Genomic DNA, 17,805 nt, shown 5'->3' with positions numbered 1-17,805 from the left:
GTCTTTTGAAATCTTCTTATAACCCTCTCCTGAACCATGCTTCTTCACCACTTTATGTCTGACTTCTTTTGGAAAGATCCTTGGTCGTCATGTTTGCCTTGTTGGTTCACCAAGTGAGTTTCATCTTAAAACTCCTTTGATAAGTGAGGGAGCTTAATTTTTCAATTGAACCACTGATTACGTACAGGTGAAGCCGATTACACTTTTTTTTATCCTTTCAAACAAATAATTTTCTCCTGAAGTGATTTAGGGTTAATTGGGCAAAGGGTTTGAATACTTATTCAACTTAGAATCATCTGATTTTCTGTTTATCAAACTTTTTCACATTTTATCTGCATTTTTTTTTTAGCTTTATCACTTTGGAGTAGTTTGTGAAGACTAATTGAGTGTTATTTGAAGGAATCATGAAATAAGCTCAGGTAGCATTAAAATGTGAAAACTTTGGAGGAGGTTAATACTTTTGCAGTCCACCATATATGGGCTATAACAGCAATGGGCCATAATGGTAGCGTGTTCAGAATGAGTGTGTGAAGTGAAACTATGCACTCTATGAGTGCCATTCCAGTTCATAAAGCTTTTACTCAATGCAGTTAAATTTTCTAGGCTTCAAAATAACCATCATCTTTTGTTTTCAGAGTACATTGTTCAATCCGATTTTCTAACTTGTTGAAAACATTCTCCAGTTGCTGCTGAGTAATTCCATATGAATTGCATTTGTGATCATAGCCCCATGTTCACCCAAAGAATGTGGTTTTTATGAGTAAGCAAAAGCTTTCCAAAAGCAATAGTTTTAAATCGCCAGTTAAAATGTCGTCGAATGGGGGACAGGTCAGGGCAACGAGGTGGCCGCAAGCAATTGGTCCACAAATACCGATCCACATATCATTCAAGAACCATCACACATTCGCAGCATACTGGCAGGGATCCCAGTAGTGCTGGTACAAGATGATATCTGAAAGATTTTACATTTATAGTTCCATCCATTGGGACCATACTCTGTGCAGAGCATTGGTGCTGCTTAAGCAGTCTCCTTGGCTCTTGGGCACAATCCTGGACGGGTCGCCGCTCCGACACAGGATACCACCAAACTGGTACTCATTTTGCCGACCTCGGAAGGATGACAGGCAGAGTCAACCCCCACCTGGTGTTAATTCAACAGCTGAGCGGCATTTGAACTCAGGATCCTCGGATCCCAAAACCACCACCCTAACCATCAAGCCAACACCAGACATATAGTTATGGTTGGGGAACCAAATGCACTAATTGTGGTGGTTGACCACCACTGATGTAGAAGTTGCCTCATCAGAAAATGTGAACTCATCAGGAAACTCAGGCGAATTGTGGATTTAAGAACAGCACTAACAACAACAATAATATGTCAACATGAACATTAACAACACTTGATGAATTTTGGTTTCATATGCCATTTACAGTTTGTTTTTATCATGTGTACATAAAAAGTTAAAAGTTCAAAATTTCACAAGGACTATATTATGGAAAGCTTGTAATTTGCTCTTGCTCTTTGGAGAGCATCTGTACTGCCAAAGCAGATCCAGGCCAAATGTTATGCTGAGTGTCTTGCCGTTGCCTTCCCAGCAGTCGGTTTTTGGAGCTTGTTCAGGATACGTACCAGAATTTGGAATTTGTTCAGGCCAGAGTCGGAAATAATGGGCCTACTCTTCGTGAGAGATACCTGTGGGAATTTTAATGTCCATCAACAGCTCGTGCTGGCAGATGAGTTCTCCAGTTTAATGCACCTCCAAATGACAGCGCACACATTGAGGCATTCCCTTGCATGCAAAATGCCAGGGTGACGGGTTATATATGGCCTGTCGAGATTCGAACCAAGACTAGACAGCTGCTCAAAGGTAAGCATGCATACCTCTAAAGGCTAACTTGCCAGCCCAATTCAGACATGACTTCTACGGTTATTAACAATAGGGGTGTATTATGGGAATTTTGTTTTCTGTATGCATTGCCATGCAAGGCTGATGCAAACGACAGCTTTGAAGGCCTTAACATTTTCTGGCACTTCTGACTTCTTTGCTTCGTTTGAAACTTAATAGCCCCCGTCGGATCCGGTCCGAAAAGGGGGCTTATGGATTTGGTCTCATCCGTCTGTTGCCATATCTCAGGCATGTACGGACCGATTTTGTTCAAACTTGGCACAAAGACAATAGATGACGTTATACATAAGCATATCATTTTGTCTTGCGATTTAATCAAAGATGGCCAACTGGCGGCCATTTCAGTTGTAAAAAGCCGATGTTGAATGCGGCCTCGACCATTTCTCGAACTCGCATTTACCGATCTTGTTCAAACTTGGCACACAGATAAGGAATGATAGCTACCATAAGCACATACTTTTTCTTCGAGATCAGATCCAAGATGGCCGACTGGCTGCTATTTTGTTACTTTCGCAATCTTACCCAATCGTACGCAATCTTCCATGTCACATGACCACTCAAGTCAGTTGCGCATACACATAAATGTTGTAAATATGGGCTAGCCCTTTAACTCCGTTCAGCAAAATTACTAAAACCAAGGGCACTATCTCTTTGCTTTCCATCATCTTTCTATTCTGCACAAAACACATGGACAAATGATGAGGAAACCAGACTTGCAAGTCGTGTCACTTTTACATTCAAACTTTGACGAGTCCGCAAATTTGCAAAACAGGTTTACATACTGCAGATATTTTGCAGATAGGTCAGAATAGACAAATAATGGGTCATTGGTGTGGATGTGGAATGTGGACCCCAAAAATACTTCAGAATATATCTTTATGTGCTTTTGTGATATTCCACTTTGGGTTCCATTAGTCAAATGTCATGCCTGGCCAGCCGGTTCATGAAAGACTTCAGCAAAGCTTCCCCCAGCCAACCCCACAAGAACATGGGAATAGTTGTGGCCATCGGAGAAGAAGAAGAATCACAATTCTTTGTAGATTAATAAAAGATTTTATGAGGTTTGTCACCGACCATTTGAGTGAATTGGGCTGACAGAATACCTTCGAGGTCGAGTAATCCTTTTTGAGCTCTCAAATGGGGGTTCGATTACTGACCTTACTCTACAGTCTTCCTGGTGCTATGCTGGCAGGGCAGACACATTAAGTGCACCATCCGTCAGAGGAACATGAAGCCAGGTGTCCCGTCTGCTAGCATTCACCGGTGGATATTAAAGATTCCACGTTGTCTTTTGAAAAGAGGAGGCTTTCTGTGTTGGTACTCTGGCCAAATTCAAAATTTCTGCCCTGTGACCGAGTGGTTGATCCAGAGTGGGTTCTCACCCACAGAGGCGTACATGACTCGTCATGGGAGAACCACTGCTGTGGTAACAGAGTACGGTCATGAATGGATGAACATTTTAAAGCTAAGCCGAATTGAAACATCTCATCCTGTTATTTGGTCAAACACAACCAATCAAGGCAGTTGAACTAGTTCGTTGAAGAAGGGTCACAAGACTTTATTACCGTGTGGTACAGGTTCAAAGATCAACATTACACTGGCAAAAGGAACGAGCAGGAAGAGTTTTGGTGTGCAAGGTAAGATCAAGTAGGAGGGGAGGGAGGGGGATCAAAGATGTAAATCTTAGTTGAAAGGAGGGGGCGACAAGAGGGGACAAGAGAGTTGTTGAATAAGTGGATAGCAGTGTGCAAATATTGGGTTTATGAGGGACACACAGGTCACAAGTAAATGCCAGCAATCTAACACAGGCCACAAGACAAAGGATACTGCATGGCCAAGCGTCCGAGCAAAACGCATGTACATTCACACGTACACATGTACCCACAATCCGTCACTCGAAACATGTTTTTAATGCATCCGGCTGAGTTATAATTTCAATATATATATATTTATATAGAGATTTAAAATGTGACATATATGATTATATTATTATCATTATTATGATTATCTCTGTGTGCTTTAGAGTGGATATGTAAGATCAGCTTGATGTGACCACTACACCCAGTCTGATTTCCTGAAATGACTCGAGGAGGCGAGAAAGAAAGAAATAATGCATTTTCAGGACACCAAGCACCCGGGAGCATAACAGTTCAAAATCTCGACATGCTTCGGGTCATCGCTTTTTAGTTTCCATCATTTCACGTCACAGTTCCATCGCATCGTTGTCACAATCAATAAATCGTAGGCCGTGAGATAGGAGGGTGCATCAATACTGCAGACATTACAGGCATTTTCCTTCTTGTGAACTCTCGCTTAATGACCTCCAAATATGTGCCAGAGACAATAATTATTTTTTTTAAAAAAACCTGCTTATTGGTGAGCAGGCAGTCCATCCACTTTGGCCTTTGGTCAGTTGCAGGGAGAGCCCTGAGCACGTACATCAGCAGCACATGCCAGAGTCACAAAAGTGCATTCCCAGAGAAGCTGAAATGAGGCTGCGTTTCTTTTTCTTTCCTTGTTCAAAAGACAACAACTCTTGTTCAAGTCTCTTGCCCAGCAGAATCTTCCAGAACACGCTCGTTTATCTTCCATATAGAGCCATTGCAAGACAAAGATCCGGTGCATCGGTCAAGGCCAAACAAAATCATCCAGACGGCATAACATTTTCGCAAAGCTCACAAAGTCGTGATACCTCAAAGCAAAATTGATATCTCCTTCAGCACGTCCACCGTTCCTTCCTTGTCAGCTTTTCCCATAACCAGATTGGAACATTCGTATGCTCTTTCTTTTCCATTAACTTCTACAGAGACTCAAAACAAAACTACATCCCACGACATAATCAGTCATTCTCCCAATTCCTTTGTGTGTCCTCTCAGTAAATGAGCATGGTAGAATATAGACGGTTAAAAAGGTAGGCATCCGAGGCCCAACATTTTGTTACAATGGCCAATACGACAAAGGTACAAGGTTAAAAACACGGTAACAAACCCCAAGTAACAAAGCGAGAGAGACAGCGAAAGACTAGAAAGGGAAGAGGAATAAGAGCGAATCGTGAGCAGCAGTAGATAGTGAAAAACAAAAGATGAGCAGTTAAACTGCGTAAACAACTAATACAGGTCAAAACCATCAGGACGAAGTTAGCTGGCGGATCGCTTCATTACACATCGCGGGATGCTTCACAGTTAGCACACTGGGTCCTTACAAAGGTCCCCATTGAAACGTCGAAGAGAACACACAGTAAACACGAATGGCAGTTTTGCTGGTTTGTTACATGAGAGTAAACATTCTTTTCTTGGACGTTTCTTCCCAGAAAGAAAAACAAAACCAAAATCCTATTTTTTAACGGCATGTTAAACATCACAAAGGTATTGCCTTATCGAAAGAACTCTTGTTTCCAGCCCTCCCACATAGTGTACCTACCTCTAGAGTAGCTTACAAAAATGAAAAATCAAAATGTTTCTAAAAAAAATAAAAACCAGCTACGTTGTACTTTTATATCCGAGTGCTGTTTGTACTTTTATAGTCATTAATAATGATGATGGGGTCCCTAAATCTCCATTAGTATGGACGGTTTTGTGACAGCCTTTCAGGCCTGGTAATAGGTCTGTCACAAAAGCTTTACATCTCGCGTCGGTGTTGCCGCTGGCTCTCAAAAGCCAATTTCTTTCATCCCTAGTGAAGTGGTGTAAGGTAGTTTTTTCAACTTAGAAAATGCTTCTGTATTCCTTTTGCTCTTATTTATTTTAAAATCACTCTTCCCATTGATTTTCTTGTTTGTTACATCATAACTGACATGAAGTGGTAAGATTGTCCCAAAAACCAACAACGATGTGAATTCCCCCACCCCCCCCCCCCCCGTCAGATGGAATTATCAATGTCTGACTCTTATCTCTAAATAATTCGGATTAAAAAAAAAACAGTTCTGTGCCAGAGGCCCTGAATGCATCCAAAAAAAATCGCTGGTCTTTAAATGCTGTGATGAAGGCTTTGTACGATTAATGGTGGTTGAGAAGGGAACCCTGAACGCATGATTGATTCCTGATGCTCAGCACATGGGAGGCGACAGAGTTCAATATTGTACATTACAGTTAGTACCAAATGAGGGACACTGCAAGCCGCAAGAAAAAAATAATCCAGGGCTGGAGCGGAGCGGGCGGGGCGGGGGCGTTTCACACTCCAAAGGTAAACATGGTTAAAAGACTGGATACATTGGATTCTAGCATACGGGAGGGTTGAGCGAGTGATTGGCTGTTGTGAATTGAAGGAGTACGGGGAGGTGTTTTACAAAAATGTAAAAAACGCTACATTAAAAGTGACGTTACACTGAACGAGGTGTGACTGACACTGTGTATAAATACTGTATGTACATGACGCGGCATACTCATTCTCACGGCGGAAATATGCGAGTCAGATATGATTTGCTTGCCTGTGATGGCAGCGCTGGTACCCTGATGTTTGTCTGAAGCTTGGGCAATTTGAGAGAGTTGCTCTTCAGAACAGCCGAATGAACCCAGCGCTTCGTGCTCGTCATGGGCCAACTTGACAATTCGGAGAAGCTATCAGGAGGGGAACAAAGCTTAGAGCGAATAAGAGGGGTCGGCGCGATGACCCGCAAAGGCGAAACACAAAATGAACAGTCTCATGAAATGCCAAGTCAAACCTAACCAGCTGAAGGGACTTTGAATTTTCTTTTATCTACTGAATGCATTTCTAGACCTGTTATTAGCTATAACCTGCTATTTCAAACAGCTCATTTTGCAACCACCTTCGGGCACATCAAAAATCATCAATGACAGCAGCAACAAGGACATATATCAGCACAAGCATCTGAAGATTTGTTTATCAGGAGCTGGAGAGACAAAGGATCAATGATATTAGTATAGAAATATAAGATCAGGTGTATTGATGAGATGACGAAGAATGAGATATACAATGTTAGGTGGCGTTGGCTTGCCAGTAATGACCAAGAGAGAAGGAACTGCTAAAATCAAGTCGCCTTGCCAGCAAATTCCCATCACGCCTATATCTGACATTTCTGCTTCCAGCCCTCAATCCAAGTGCAGCTTCACCATAAGCATGTTTCATGCCCCACCACTGGCCATCAAAAGATCAATGACAGAATCAGTGTGATTGTGACCGAGGCCCACCGTTTTGCCAAGTTTTATCTTCCCTTTCCTTCTCGCATAACCACTTCCCCAAACAAAAGCGTACAGAACCCACGGCCTGAATCGGGTGAGATAAGATGGCATACAGCACCCTTTCTATCACAGGAAGATATACAAGGATATAATAAAAAAAAACCTTTTTGTGTTGTAAATACATCTATTATTGCACCATGCTGGAAATATTTAATCTGTGCCTTCGTGCACGCTCATGCTTTAAATTTGTCGGATGCTGCATTTGGAGCATTTGTTCAAGTACAATTCTCTTCCGTGGCAATTTTCAGAGGCACGTTTAAACGGAAGGACTTGAAATGTAAATATATAATCACGTCAATACAATCTCAAATGTCAACCAAGTTAAACAGCCGACCTTGTTAGAGAGTACAACACCACGTGACAAATCTTCCACTTGTTTCGTGCAACCCCGTTCTGAAATTAAACCAAGGCTTTAGGCAATTTTGCCCTCGACTCGAATGTGGGCAACTTTGCCCTCGACTCGACTATAATAAAGGCTTTTAAAATATTAAATCACAGGGGAGACAAAAGCTGAAGGAGACGGTCCGTGTTATGATATCAGTTGTCGGTGGTTCAGCTCGTTGACGAACGCCTTTGTGCTAATGTTGTGTTAAAACGTGTTGCTGCTGTCATTGTGTATAATCTCCATCTCAAAGGGCTGCATAGGCAAATACAAGAATGTCTAACTTGAAGCTCAATAGGAGGAGATTGAAGGCATAAAGTGGATTTCATAAAGAGATGGTTAAAAACAGCATTCTTTTTGAAGGGTAGGCTGGGCAAGCAGAGAAAAGAGACAGAAACGAAGAGACAAAGGCAGATTTTCAGAAGCCAGATTTAAACTACCCAACCAAAGGGAAAGCTTGCTGGTCATAGAAATCACAAATTTAACATCACTCAGTCATGGGTAAATCCTGTCGTCTTATTGGACTCATCGGAAATACAATAAAGATAGATAAAGAAAGAGGTGATAAAAGGAATCAAAGAAAAATCACATATTAGTCTCAGCGGTCGGCGACACGTTATCATCCAGTCCCTCATTTTTTGCTTCCCCTTGCTCTGTAGGGGTGTTGGAAGCCATGGTCTCCACATGTGGGGAGAGATTCAAAGTTGCCTCCATTTGGGTTTCAGATACAGAAAGAGAGGTGTTGGCATCGTAAACTTTAACTGCATTCATCTTAGAACTTCCAGGGACAGGTAAGTCCGTGCTTGGCTGAGTCAGCTTTTTCATTCGCTAAGGTTTGGGGTTCAGGTAAAACAATGAGAAGGAAGAAATGTTATGAGCAGAAAACATCGAGAGAAATCAAGATCGATACAAAGGCAGGATTGCATTTGGGAGATAAAACACAAACAATCGACTCAATTTCATGTAAATATTTGAGTGCAAATGCAAAAATCAAACACAAGTTTAACAAATTAGGTTTATAATGTAAAATATCATAAAAGGAAAACATCCAAAAAAAAAAACATCCAAATCCATTGGGATCATACACTATGCAGAGCGTTGGTGCTACCTAAGCAGTCTCCTAGGCTATTGGGCACAATCCTGGACGGGTCACCACTCCGACACAGGATACCAGCTAGCTGGCACTCACTTGGCTGACCTCGGAAGGATGACAGAGAGAGATAGAGAGATAGAGAGATAGAGAGATAGAGAGATAGAGAGATAGAGAGATAGAGAGATAGAGAGATAGAGAGATAGAGAGATAGAGATAGAGAGAGAGAGAGAGAGACAACCCCACCTAGTATTAATTGAACGGTAAAGCGAGAATTTAACTCAGGACCCGAGGATCCCAAGCCTGTCACCCTAACCATTAAGCCAACACCAGGCATAAAAAGAAAACATAACGTGCCAAAACGCTATTCACCTCATCATGCCTCTGCCACACATCCACCCTGCAGGCTTAAAAATTGATCAACGTTCCTATCTTAAAACATCTCCATGGAAATGTCACCTGCCTGAATGCAACAGCCCTGTTATGAAGCATCATCACAGGTGTCATGTGTCAAAGTTAACAAAGTATGGAACATTATAAAAAAACAGACAAGTGTCTGGTTGGTTGGAATGAACAACAGGCAGTCCTGTGAACTTGATGAGAAGAGCGAGTAAAATGACATCAAATGTATGATTTCCCTTTGGCATTCTTTGATAGAATGTCCACTCATTTGTTTGATAAGAAACAAGTAAGTCTATGACAAAGAAAGTTTGACCACCCCAACGACTGACGCTATTCCTTTTCATTCACTACTTAAACTTTGCAGGGCAAGGCTTCGATGTGCGTGTATCGTCGTCCCTCGGATGGACGTTAATCCGGGTGTCCCATCTGCCAGTATTAATTGATGGAAGTTAAGATCCTATGGTGTCTTTTGTGAAGTGTAGGCGAGTTATCGCCGGAACCCTGGCCAAATAACAAATTGCTGCCCGAACCTACTTCGTCGGATATCAGGCCACAGCAGCCAGTTCGTGAAAGACTGGCCAAAAACTTGCCTCGGTCAACTGCTAAAGTTGTGAATAATTGTTGCCATTAAAGACTCATCATCATCAACTATTTAAACTTTAGAGGACATCACAGGCAGGTGACCTGCTGCAAATGAGTTCCACTTTTTCTTTGTTGAATCCAAGAGGAAGGTCACAAATAAGTGCTCCAAGCTGACCACCCTGTTAATATCCTAACGAATGGGAAACTAGTCCTCATGAAGATGAGAGCCGGTTGCATCAGCAGAATAATGAATTCTCTCTCTTATTTTGAAGAAGGGCTCACGCCCGAAACATCAGTTCACCTTCATTTCCACAGCAGTTATATTACCTCTCTAAATATTTGATCGAGATAAAATTCAATCTATGAAAAAAAAAATTCAATGTCAATGCACCCATCAACACCACTTCAGTTTTATGCAGTTACTGCGATCACTAAGCAGTGACCATTACCTCAGCGAATGTTCCTTTGGTGGCAATGATATTGTAAAGAAGACCAAGAGGAATGCAGATCATGGAGGAGAGAGCAAGCGTCCAGCCAATGCCATAGCCCCAGTTTGGGTACACATATGTTATGTTGTAAGTTAAAGGTTTGTACTTGACGAGAGAGAAGATAAAGATTGCCTGCAAGAATGAAAAGATGACAAAGTGACTGATATGTTCTCTCATACAACTAGACATATTTATAATTGAGTAAAGAATTCAAATAACACGATACCCCATGCAGTGTTTAAGTATATACGGTACTTCAATTTTAGGAAGATAATGACTTTAAAGATCGTTATAAAAATCTGGAAGTTCAGCACCAATGAAACAGTCTTATACATCACCCTGATACAATGTAATAAGATGACGTTGAGTCGCAGTTGAGGAGATGGAGGCTTTATTGATCACCATAGGATGCAGCGTAAATTGGCATCGACATAGCAATATCGGCACCCTCTTCTTCACCCGGATACTGCACCCTCTAACATGCCATATATATTATCGATATACAGCATGGTTCCTGGAAGTATTATGAAGACGATTTGTGTTCTACAGTGTTCAAGTATACAATTCAATTTTTAAAAAGGTTTCAAGAGGTTTAAAGGCGTACAAATGAATTAATTCTGAGTTTTACCGCCGTTTTACCCAGTGTTTATTACATCACCTGATCTAACACGTTACATTAGTTCTTCGTGCCTGTTGTTTGTGTCCTTTGTAACATCTCCAAGAACAGTCGGTATCCTGTTTAGAATGATTTTCAATTTTGTTTGATTGCTCGGGAGGCAGATACAGTAAAAAATATTATCTCACTCCTCTTTGCGCGTGTGTGATCGGGACAAATTCAGAGCCAATATATGGTAAAATTGCAAACTTGTCTTCCAATTCGTGCTCAAATATACAACATTAAATTTAAATAAGTTGTTCCTCGATCATAAACTGATAAGACAGATGGACGGACATGAACTAATTGGTAAACCCCACTTTTCGCTTCGCGTGCGTGGGGCAATTAGATAACTGCAGAGGTAAAACGATCACTAAACCATTCAAAAAGCAATACTAAAATGGCACTGGGTTGAGAGCACACTTACGCTGGGCTGAATAGTTTGCTTTCTGTATCCACTGATAAGGCCAGATCCACATCGGGACCTGAACCAAAATGTAACTGGCTGGTTCTCGTCACCAAGCCAACTCATCAACATAGTTTTGTCATAATCTGTCACAACGTTTTTAAATACCTTGCTATATCTCATTTATGGCCCCATCTCTCGATGGGGAAGAATCACTTTTTAAAAAAATCAAAAATCTCATGGACCTTCTTTTCCACTATATTGTTCTGCACACCGAAAATTATTCAGTATTGGCTGGTTTTAAATCCTGAGTAGAGGACGCAGTTTAGCTCACCTGCATGCAATGGAGGCCACATTCATCAGGTAAACCAATCCCATTCTTTGTAGACAGAAAGAATCTGTCTGAACTTCATATCAATTTTGACTATAATGGCTTGACTGTGTGATAGCTGTACCACAATCAACGTTGATTCATCATGAACCCCCCCCCCCACCCCCGACTCTACTAGCCCTCAGCTAATTAGCATTACGTTTCCGACAGTGCTTGGTGATTCAACTGTGCCTATTCATTATTCATGATGGTTCATTTCCATTCCATTTCCGCCTTACTTATTTATTATTCATGATGCTCCGTGGTTCCACCAATCAGGTAATCCCATCCTTTCTTTCTCTCAACCAATCAACGTTGAGGGACATTACATTGTAACTTTATAAGTGAGAGTTTGCTGCTTCTTCTTCATCTGCTTGCGGTTTTATCCAGAGGAGTGCAAGTCGAAAAGATTTGATGTCTATTTTATTGAAATGCATGATTAAAAATTACCCCCGTGTGGGGGTGACGGTCATGTCTATAATGTTTTTTTACTATCATAATCGATGAACCGTTGCCAGATATCTCCTAAAATGACAGACGAGATAGGTTTTGAAAATGGCGACTTTCACAACTTTCGTGACCTCGTGACCTTGACCCTGACCTCGAATCCAGGGAAAATATGTCGTTGGGTATCACTCATCGACCTCTACCCACATACCAAATTTCATCAAGATCGGAAGTAAAAAGTTTTCTTTGTACCGGGAGGTGTTTTTGACCATCTTCCAGGTTACGTGGCGGCTAAACGGGAAGGAAATTCAAAAATCTGTCTGGTTAGATACAAGATAATATGTTTTACTATCATAATCAATAAACAGTTGCCGAATATCTCGTAGAATGGCAGACGAGATAACTTTTGAAAATGGCGATTTTTATAACTTACGTGACCTCGTGACCTCGTCCCTGACCTTGAACCCGGACTAAAGTTATATCGTGCAACACTCATCGACCTCAACCCACATACTAAGTTTCATCAAGATCGGAAAGAAAAATTGTTGATGGATGGACGGACATTCGGTCCGGCTTTATTAGGTCATCTCGGTAGAGATGACCTAATAAAAAACGAGGTCGTATTCATAGAATAAATACCCTGCACAGTCTTGAGAAGGACTTGGTGTGAGCCAAATATTTTTTTTCTTTGATCCAATATGGCTGCCAGACCATGTGACCGATGACATCATCTTTATCAAACAATATTTCCCATCAGTAGTTGATCAATTAATTAAATTTTTCATTGATCGGTTTAGCGGTTTCTCCTTTAAAGATTTTCAGAGATTTTGCCTTTGATCCAACATGGCTGCCAGACCACATGACGCATGATGAAATTTGAACAGCATTTTCATGAAAATGACCAGGTCAATCAGATGAAAATTCACAATTTTAAGAAATTCAGTCCATGTTGACCTTTTGGCCGATGTTGACCTCAGAAATAGTTGGTGGTTGAATTTCGTGACCTTATTTGCAAATCCTGTTCAAATTTCAAGTCAATCAGATGAAAATTGAGGATTTCAGAAATTTGGCCTATGTTGACCTTTTGGCTTAAGTTGACCTCAAAAATAATTGGTGGTTGAATTCAGTGACCTGATCTGCAAATTCTCTTCAAATTTCAAGTCAATCAGATGAAAATTGACAATTTAAAAAAATTAGCCTATGTTAACCTCAAAAGAGTGACCGCTATATCACATGGTCATGTAACATGTGGTAAAGTTTCAATCTGCTCTGCTGAACGGTTTTCGATGTACGCTCATAACAAAATGCAGACATGATGTATGCCAAACGTACGACGTAGGGCATACATACGTATGCTACCGATCACGTAACCCTGCTTTTCGCATCGCGAGTGCAAGGTACTTATAATATCCAGATACGGATCCAGATCTTCATGAAAATATAACAAATTTGTCCTTGGCAGACACCCAACCTCTCTACTAAGTTTCATCGGAAGCCATCCATAACTTTTTTGAGATATCGTGTTAGATATCGTTTTTGTCCCAATTCCTCAATGGTGAAGAATCACTGGAAAAAAAAGACTCTCGGATCCATATCCAAATCCATATCGTCACCAAAATAGAATCAATTCATCCTCCAAATCCGTATCGTCACCAAAATAGAATCAATTCGTCCTTGTCACACACCCAACCTGTTCAAGTTTCGTTCGAATCTGTCCGTAACTCTGAGATATCCTGCTTGCAGACAAACAGACTGGTGAAAACGTAACCTCCGTCCACCTTCAGTGGTGGAGGTAATAACAGGAAAGAAAACAGATAAGCAGTTATCTGTTTTGGTAACCATCATGATAATCATCCAGCCAATCAGGCAAACTGCCAACTCTCTTGCGGTAGGAGAAACTGGCAAGATCCACATTTGTGGATGTTGATGCCACAGCAAACAGCGAACGTTCACTAGGGAACATCACTTGGGTGCCTTTTCCCAGTCCAAACCGCGTGACCAAAGGCCGATCGACCTTTGTACACTGGGTGAAGAGCCGGAAAACTTTCTCACGAGCCACGTTTGTCCCTCGGCCTGACTGGCTCGGACTCCCAACACATATGCCAAAGCACTTTCATTGCAGTGACCCACAGACAGAGAGCTTGCTGTGTGTGTCTGCCCAGAGCCCATCAGTCATCATGGACGCTGAAGGTTAAAATCACAGCGGACCCAAAAAGCCCCGACAAAAAAATAAAAAAAACAAGATGTCAGTTCAGCATCACATCCTGCACTGTTGCTTCCCACCCCCCCCCCCTTTTTTTGCTCACCGTACAGATGCCTGGGGTGATGAACATCCAGCACCACTTTATTAGTGGAAATGGACGGTAACCAATCATGTCTTCAATGTTGTCATAGAACCGATCTCCTCCTGCCAACCACAGTTCTGTTACACTCAATTCCATTTAAGGAAGTTGAATTGCAACTTGATCACACCCTCCTATGTTAACACACTTTCACTCCCTTTTAAATGCATGCACGTCTTTATAACACAGAACCTGAATTACTTAACACTACAAAGGACTTGTCACTGTCACATACACAGCCATTCAATTCTCCACCATTAATCACATCCAGCATCATCCAACCCTGCACCCATACATCTTGCACCATTGCATTTCAGCTTCGGCATGAGCACTTTTATCACAATTGATGGAATTCAACAACTTAAAGATGATAAGAGTATGTTTAGTGCCGTGAGAAACGAGGCACAGCGGACGTTTCAAGCATTAGCCCCTTGCCAGACTTTTTTTTTTCACTCAGAGGAAGGGCCAGCACTCGAAACGTCAGTCATGCCTCATTCCCCAAAATTGTTAAATACTTTTATTAACTTTTAGTTGACAAAATCCATTGTTTATGTGGTCAATCGATGCAGGCTAACACTATCACCTTCACAGAGACTAGTATTCCGTTTTATCATCGTGGAATTTGTTGACCTTAACACCTTCACACAATTAGTGCTCATATTCCGATAACGTAATCAATCAAAAACAGAAATTACTCTCTGGAATGGTATTACTATGACATCCAAAAATGCATTCCTTCGGTTGTTTTCCAAAAACACCAGGCAGAGGAGAAGACATATTACACTTGGAAGAAAAATAAATGAATCAAGGATGTTAAAAGGGCGGAGGAAGAACGAGATGAACACAAATATTTCTTGACCAAACAAAATAAATACTTGCCATATAACCATCCGATGCACACGGATTCGAAAACGGCGACGAAGAGGAGACACATGCCACTGGCAGCATAATAATCAAACAGCTGGAACACGTACATACCACCCTGCATGTACACACGCGACCAACAAGTCCTCAAATTTCTCATGAACGCACAAACAGAATATTACGTTTGAGACTGGGCTGTTCCAGGAGTTAAGGGTAATGTTCTCGCTCTTTGGAACTAAAAACGAAGCTTAACTTGGAGCAAAAGATGGACCCATTGAGATGTGACCATTACACAATTTAAACATCAGATATCACAAAACATCCAACAACACCAGCATTTTTAATGAGGTTGAGATTGATCTTGAGTGCTGGATGTGAGACCGGATATAGGAAGGACTAAAGTGGTATAATTTCGGCTCACTGGGATGACTGGTATTATCAGGACTTTGCTTCGGAGACCTCAGTAAGCATGAAGAGACCGAGCAGGAAGCAGATGATGGACGTGAAGAGGATGAGAAGTTCCCGGCGTTTGCCAACCCGGAAGGTCGTTGGGTAGACGTCCACAATGGAGGTCACAAGACTCTCCATGCACACAAACTGGCAAGCAAATAATTAGATTTAGGCATTTTATCAAGAGCAAAGGTTAGAATATGGGGAAAAATGTGTATTAAAGTAGTGCTAATTAAATTGTCGACTTGTACATAATGCTAACAATAATCTTAAAAAAATAATCATAAGCCATTTGGCCCATCGAGCATATGCTACATCCCCATGTCAGCACTCCAATATAACCCAAACCACATTTCAAAAGAAAGTCAAAGTTTAATCATATTTAATAAAGGGCTTCAAAAGTCACCAAGTGGATGGAACAGAAATATGTTGCCCTGATGAGCCCGAGGAAGGGTGAAACCAGGTCGGTAGCTTCGCTTTTTATCTGCTTGGTGACAGCTTTTGACTTTGCCTCACACGAACTGCTGAATGCCCTTCGGGATTGGCAGGCATGATGCCGTCGTGATGAGGTCATCATCACGACATTGGTCCAAGTCAGGAGAATTTCATAATGACAATAATACTTTCCCGACTGCTTAATAACATCAATGGTGCTTCCTGGTGGTGATTGGTGAACGTAACACAATGTGTCCATGTGGCAGATAGCACTTGCTGGAGCCAAATACAATCTGGCTTCACCATTCAGTCAGTGGGGCATCAAGTGCCAGTGTGTGTGTGTGTGTGTGTGTGTGTGTGTGTGTGTGTGTGTGTGTGTGTGTGTGTGTGTGTATACATATATATATATATATATATATATATATATATATATATATATATATATATATATATATATATATATATATATATATCTTTCTAACCACTGAATGACTCACTGACTGATAATAAAGATCAGTACCTTCCAGGTTATCTTGAAAGTTGAAATTTTGTATGCCAATGGACATCGAAGCCGATACACCGGGAATAATCACAGAATTGAAAGCCAACATCCATAAATGAAAATATAAATAAATGAAAATAAATATATATATACATATATATACACATCAAAAAACCCAGATTCAATTTGAATAATCCCCGTACTTTTAGTGATCTGAAAATAATCGTGTGCATGCGTTCAGATGTTTATAAAGTGTAGTATCCTTACCTGGCTGTCCAAACCCAAGAATATGAGCATAAGGAAAAAAAGTGTGGCCCACAGTGGGGACAGCGGTATCATGGTGACGGCCTTTGGATAAGCAATGAATGCCAGCCCGGGGCCTGGGCCAGGGAGTGAACAGCAGGCACATCTAGGATTAGACTTTATACATAACTGTAGCTTTGGTGGAAAGCACAAAATCACTTTTGTTGCATTATTATCATGATCATAGTTGTCCACTAAAAAAATTGTTATAGACGCAACTATGACAGAATTATTTTTTATCTCCTCCCCAGCCCCCAAACGTGCACTTCCTCCTGCCCCGTACTTGACCTCTACTTGCATCTTGTCTTCCCTCCCTTTACTCCTGTCTCCTCCAAAACCTCTCTCCTCTCCCCACCCCTGCCACCACCCCCACCTTCCAGCACCCCCTTCCCCCCTTCCTTTCTCTCTCTGTGCTATCTTTTGATTTTATCTATTTAGTTAATTGGTGAATGCCAAATAAGTAGTGGATGGTCCTGATAAAATAATTTTCTGTGAGATAATCAAAGCTGTATATTTAATAATTCGATACGAGTTCCCTTCCAAGAAACTTCAACACAGGAGGAGGTCATTTGGCTATTCAAAGCACATGCTATGATTGCTTGTCCATGCTCTATCCATGTTCAGTTCAGAGAATCAAGCAAGGAAGAAGCATGTCCCAATTTTAAAGTCTTCGGTATCACTCTGCGAGGGTTCGAACCATTAACCTCCCAAACTCAGAGCGGACACTTGAACCATTATGCCACCGAGTCTGGTTAATGACATTACAAGGAGTTTAGCAAGCAAAAGGAAGCCAATTATGGAACTTTTAATAAGTTAAGAGTATTCACCATTATTATTACTAATGGACACCCCTACCCCAACCTTTCAGCTGGAGTACCCTTCTCAATATATCAGAGCTCGGGCCAGAGCACGTGCTGGAGTATGTGCACCGAAGTAAGGTTAAAGTACATGATCATCTGCTGTCGTTTGGTAGCCACTTAAA

General features: G+C 41.3%; 1 protein-coding gene across 4 annotated transcripts in view; it reads right to left on the bottom strand.

Moving 5' to 3' along the window:
• Positions 1 to 3,440: 3,440 nt before the first annotated feature.
• LOC147018104 (sodium- and chloride-dependent GABA transporter 3-like) overlaps positions 3,441 to 17,805 on the bottom strand; it is a 63,172-nt gene continuing 48,807 nt past the window's right edge. For all 4 annotated transcript variants that reach the window (XM_085897451.1, XM_085897450.1, XM_085897452.1 and 1 more), the window contains 6 exons: positions 16,788 to 16,900; positions 15,593 to 15,730; positions 15,149 to 15,251; positions 14,234 to 14,334; positions 10,011 to 10,181; positions 3,441 to 8,315 (listed from right to left, as the gene is read on the bottom strand). In XM_085897451.1, the coding sequence (XP_085753577.1) occupies positions 8,073 to 8,315; positions 10,011 to 10,181; positions 14,234 to 14,334; positions 15,149 to 15,251; positions 15,593 to 15,730; positions 16,788 to 16,900 (869 nt within the window). In that variant the 3' untranslated portion in view covers positions 3,441 to 8,072. The remainder of the gene's footprint in view (positions 8,316 to 10,010; positions 10,182 to 14,233; positions 14,335 to 15,148; positions 15,252 to 15,592; positions 15,731 to 16,787; positions 16,901 to 17,805) is intronic.

The sequence above is a fragment of the Eptatretus burgeri genome, chromosome 10 (assembly GCF_056783735.1).
Source record: "Eptatretus burgeri isolate ZD-2024b chromosome 10, Ebu_testis_v1, whole genome shotgun sequence".
NCBI lineage: Eukaryota > Metazoa > Chordata > Myxini > Myxiniformes > Myxinidae > Eptatretus > Eptatretus burgeri.
This window is presented reverse-complemented; position numbering and strand designations above follow the sequence as displayed.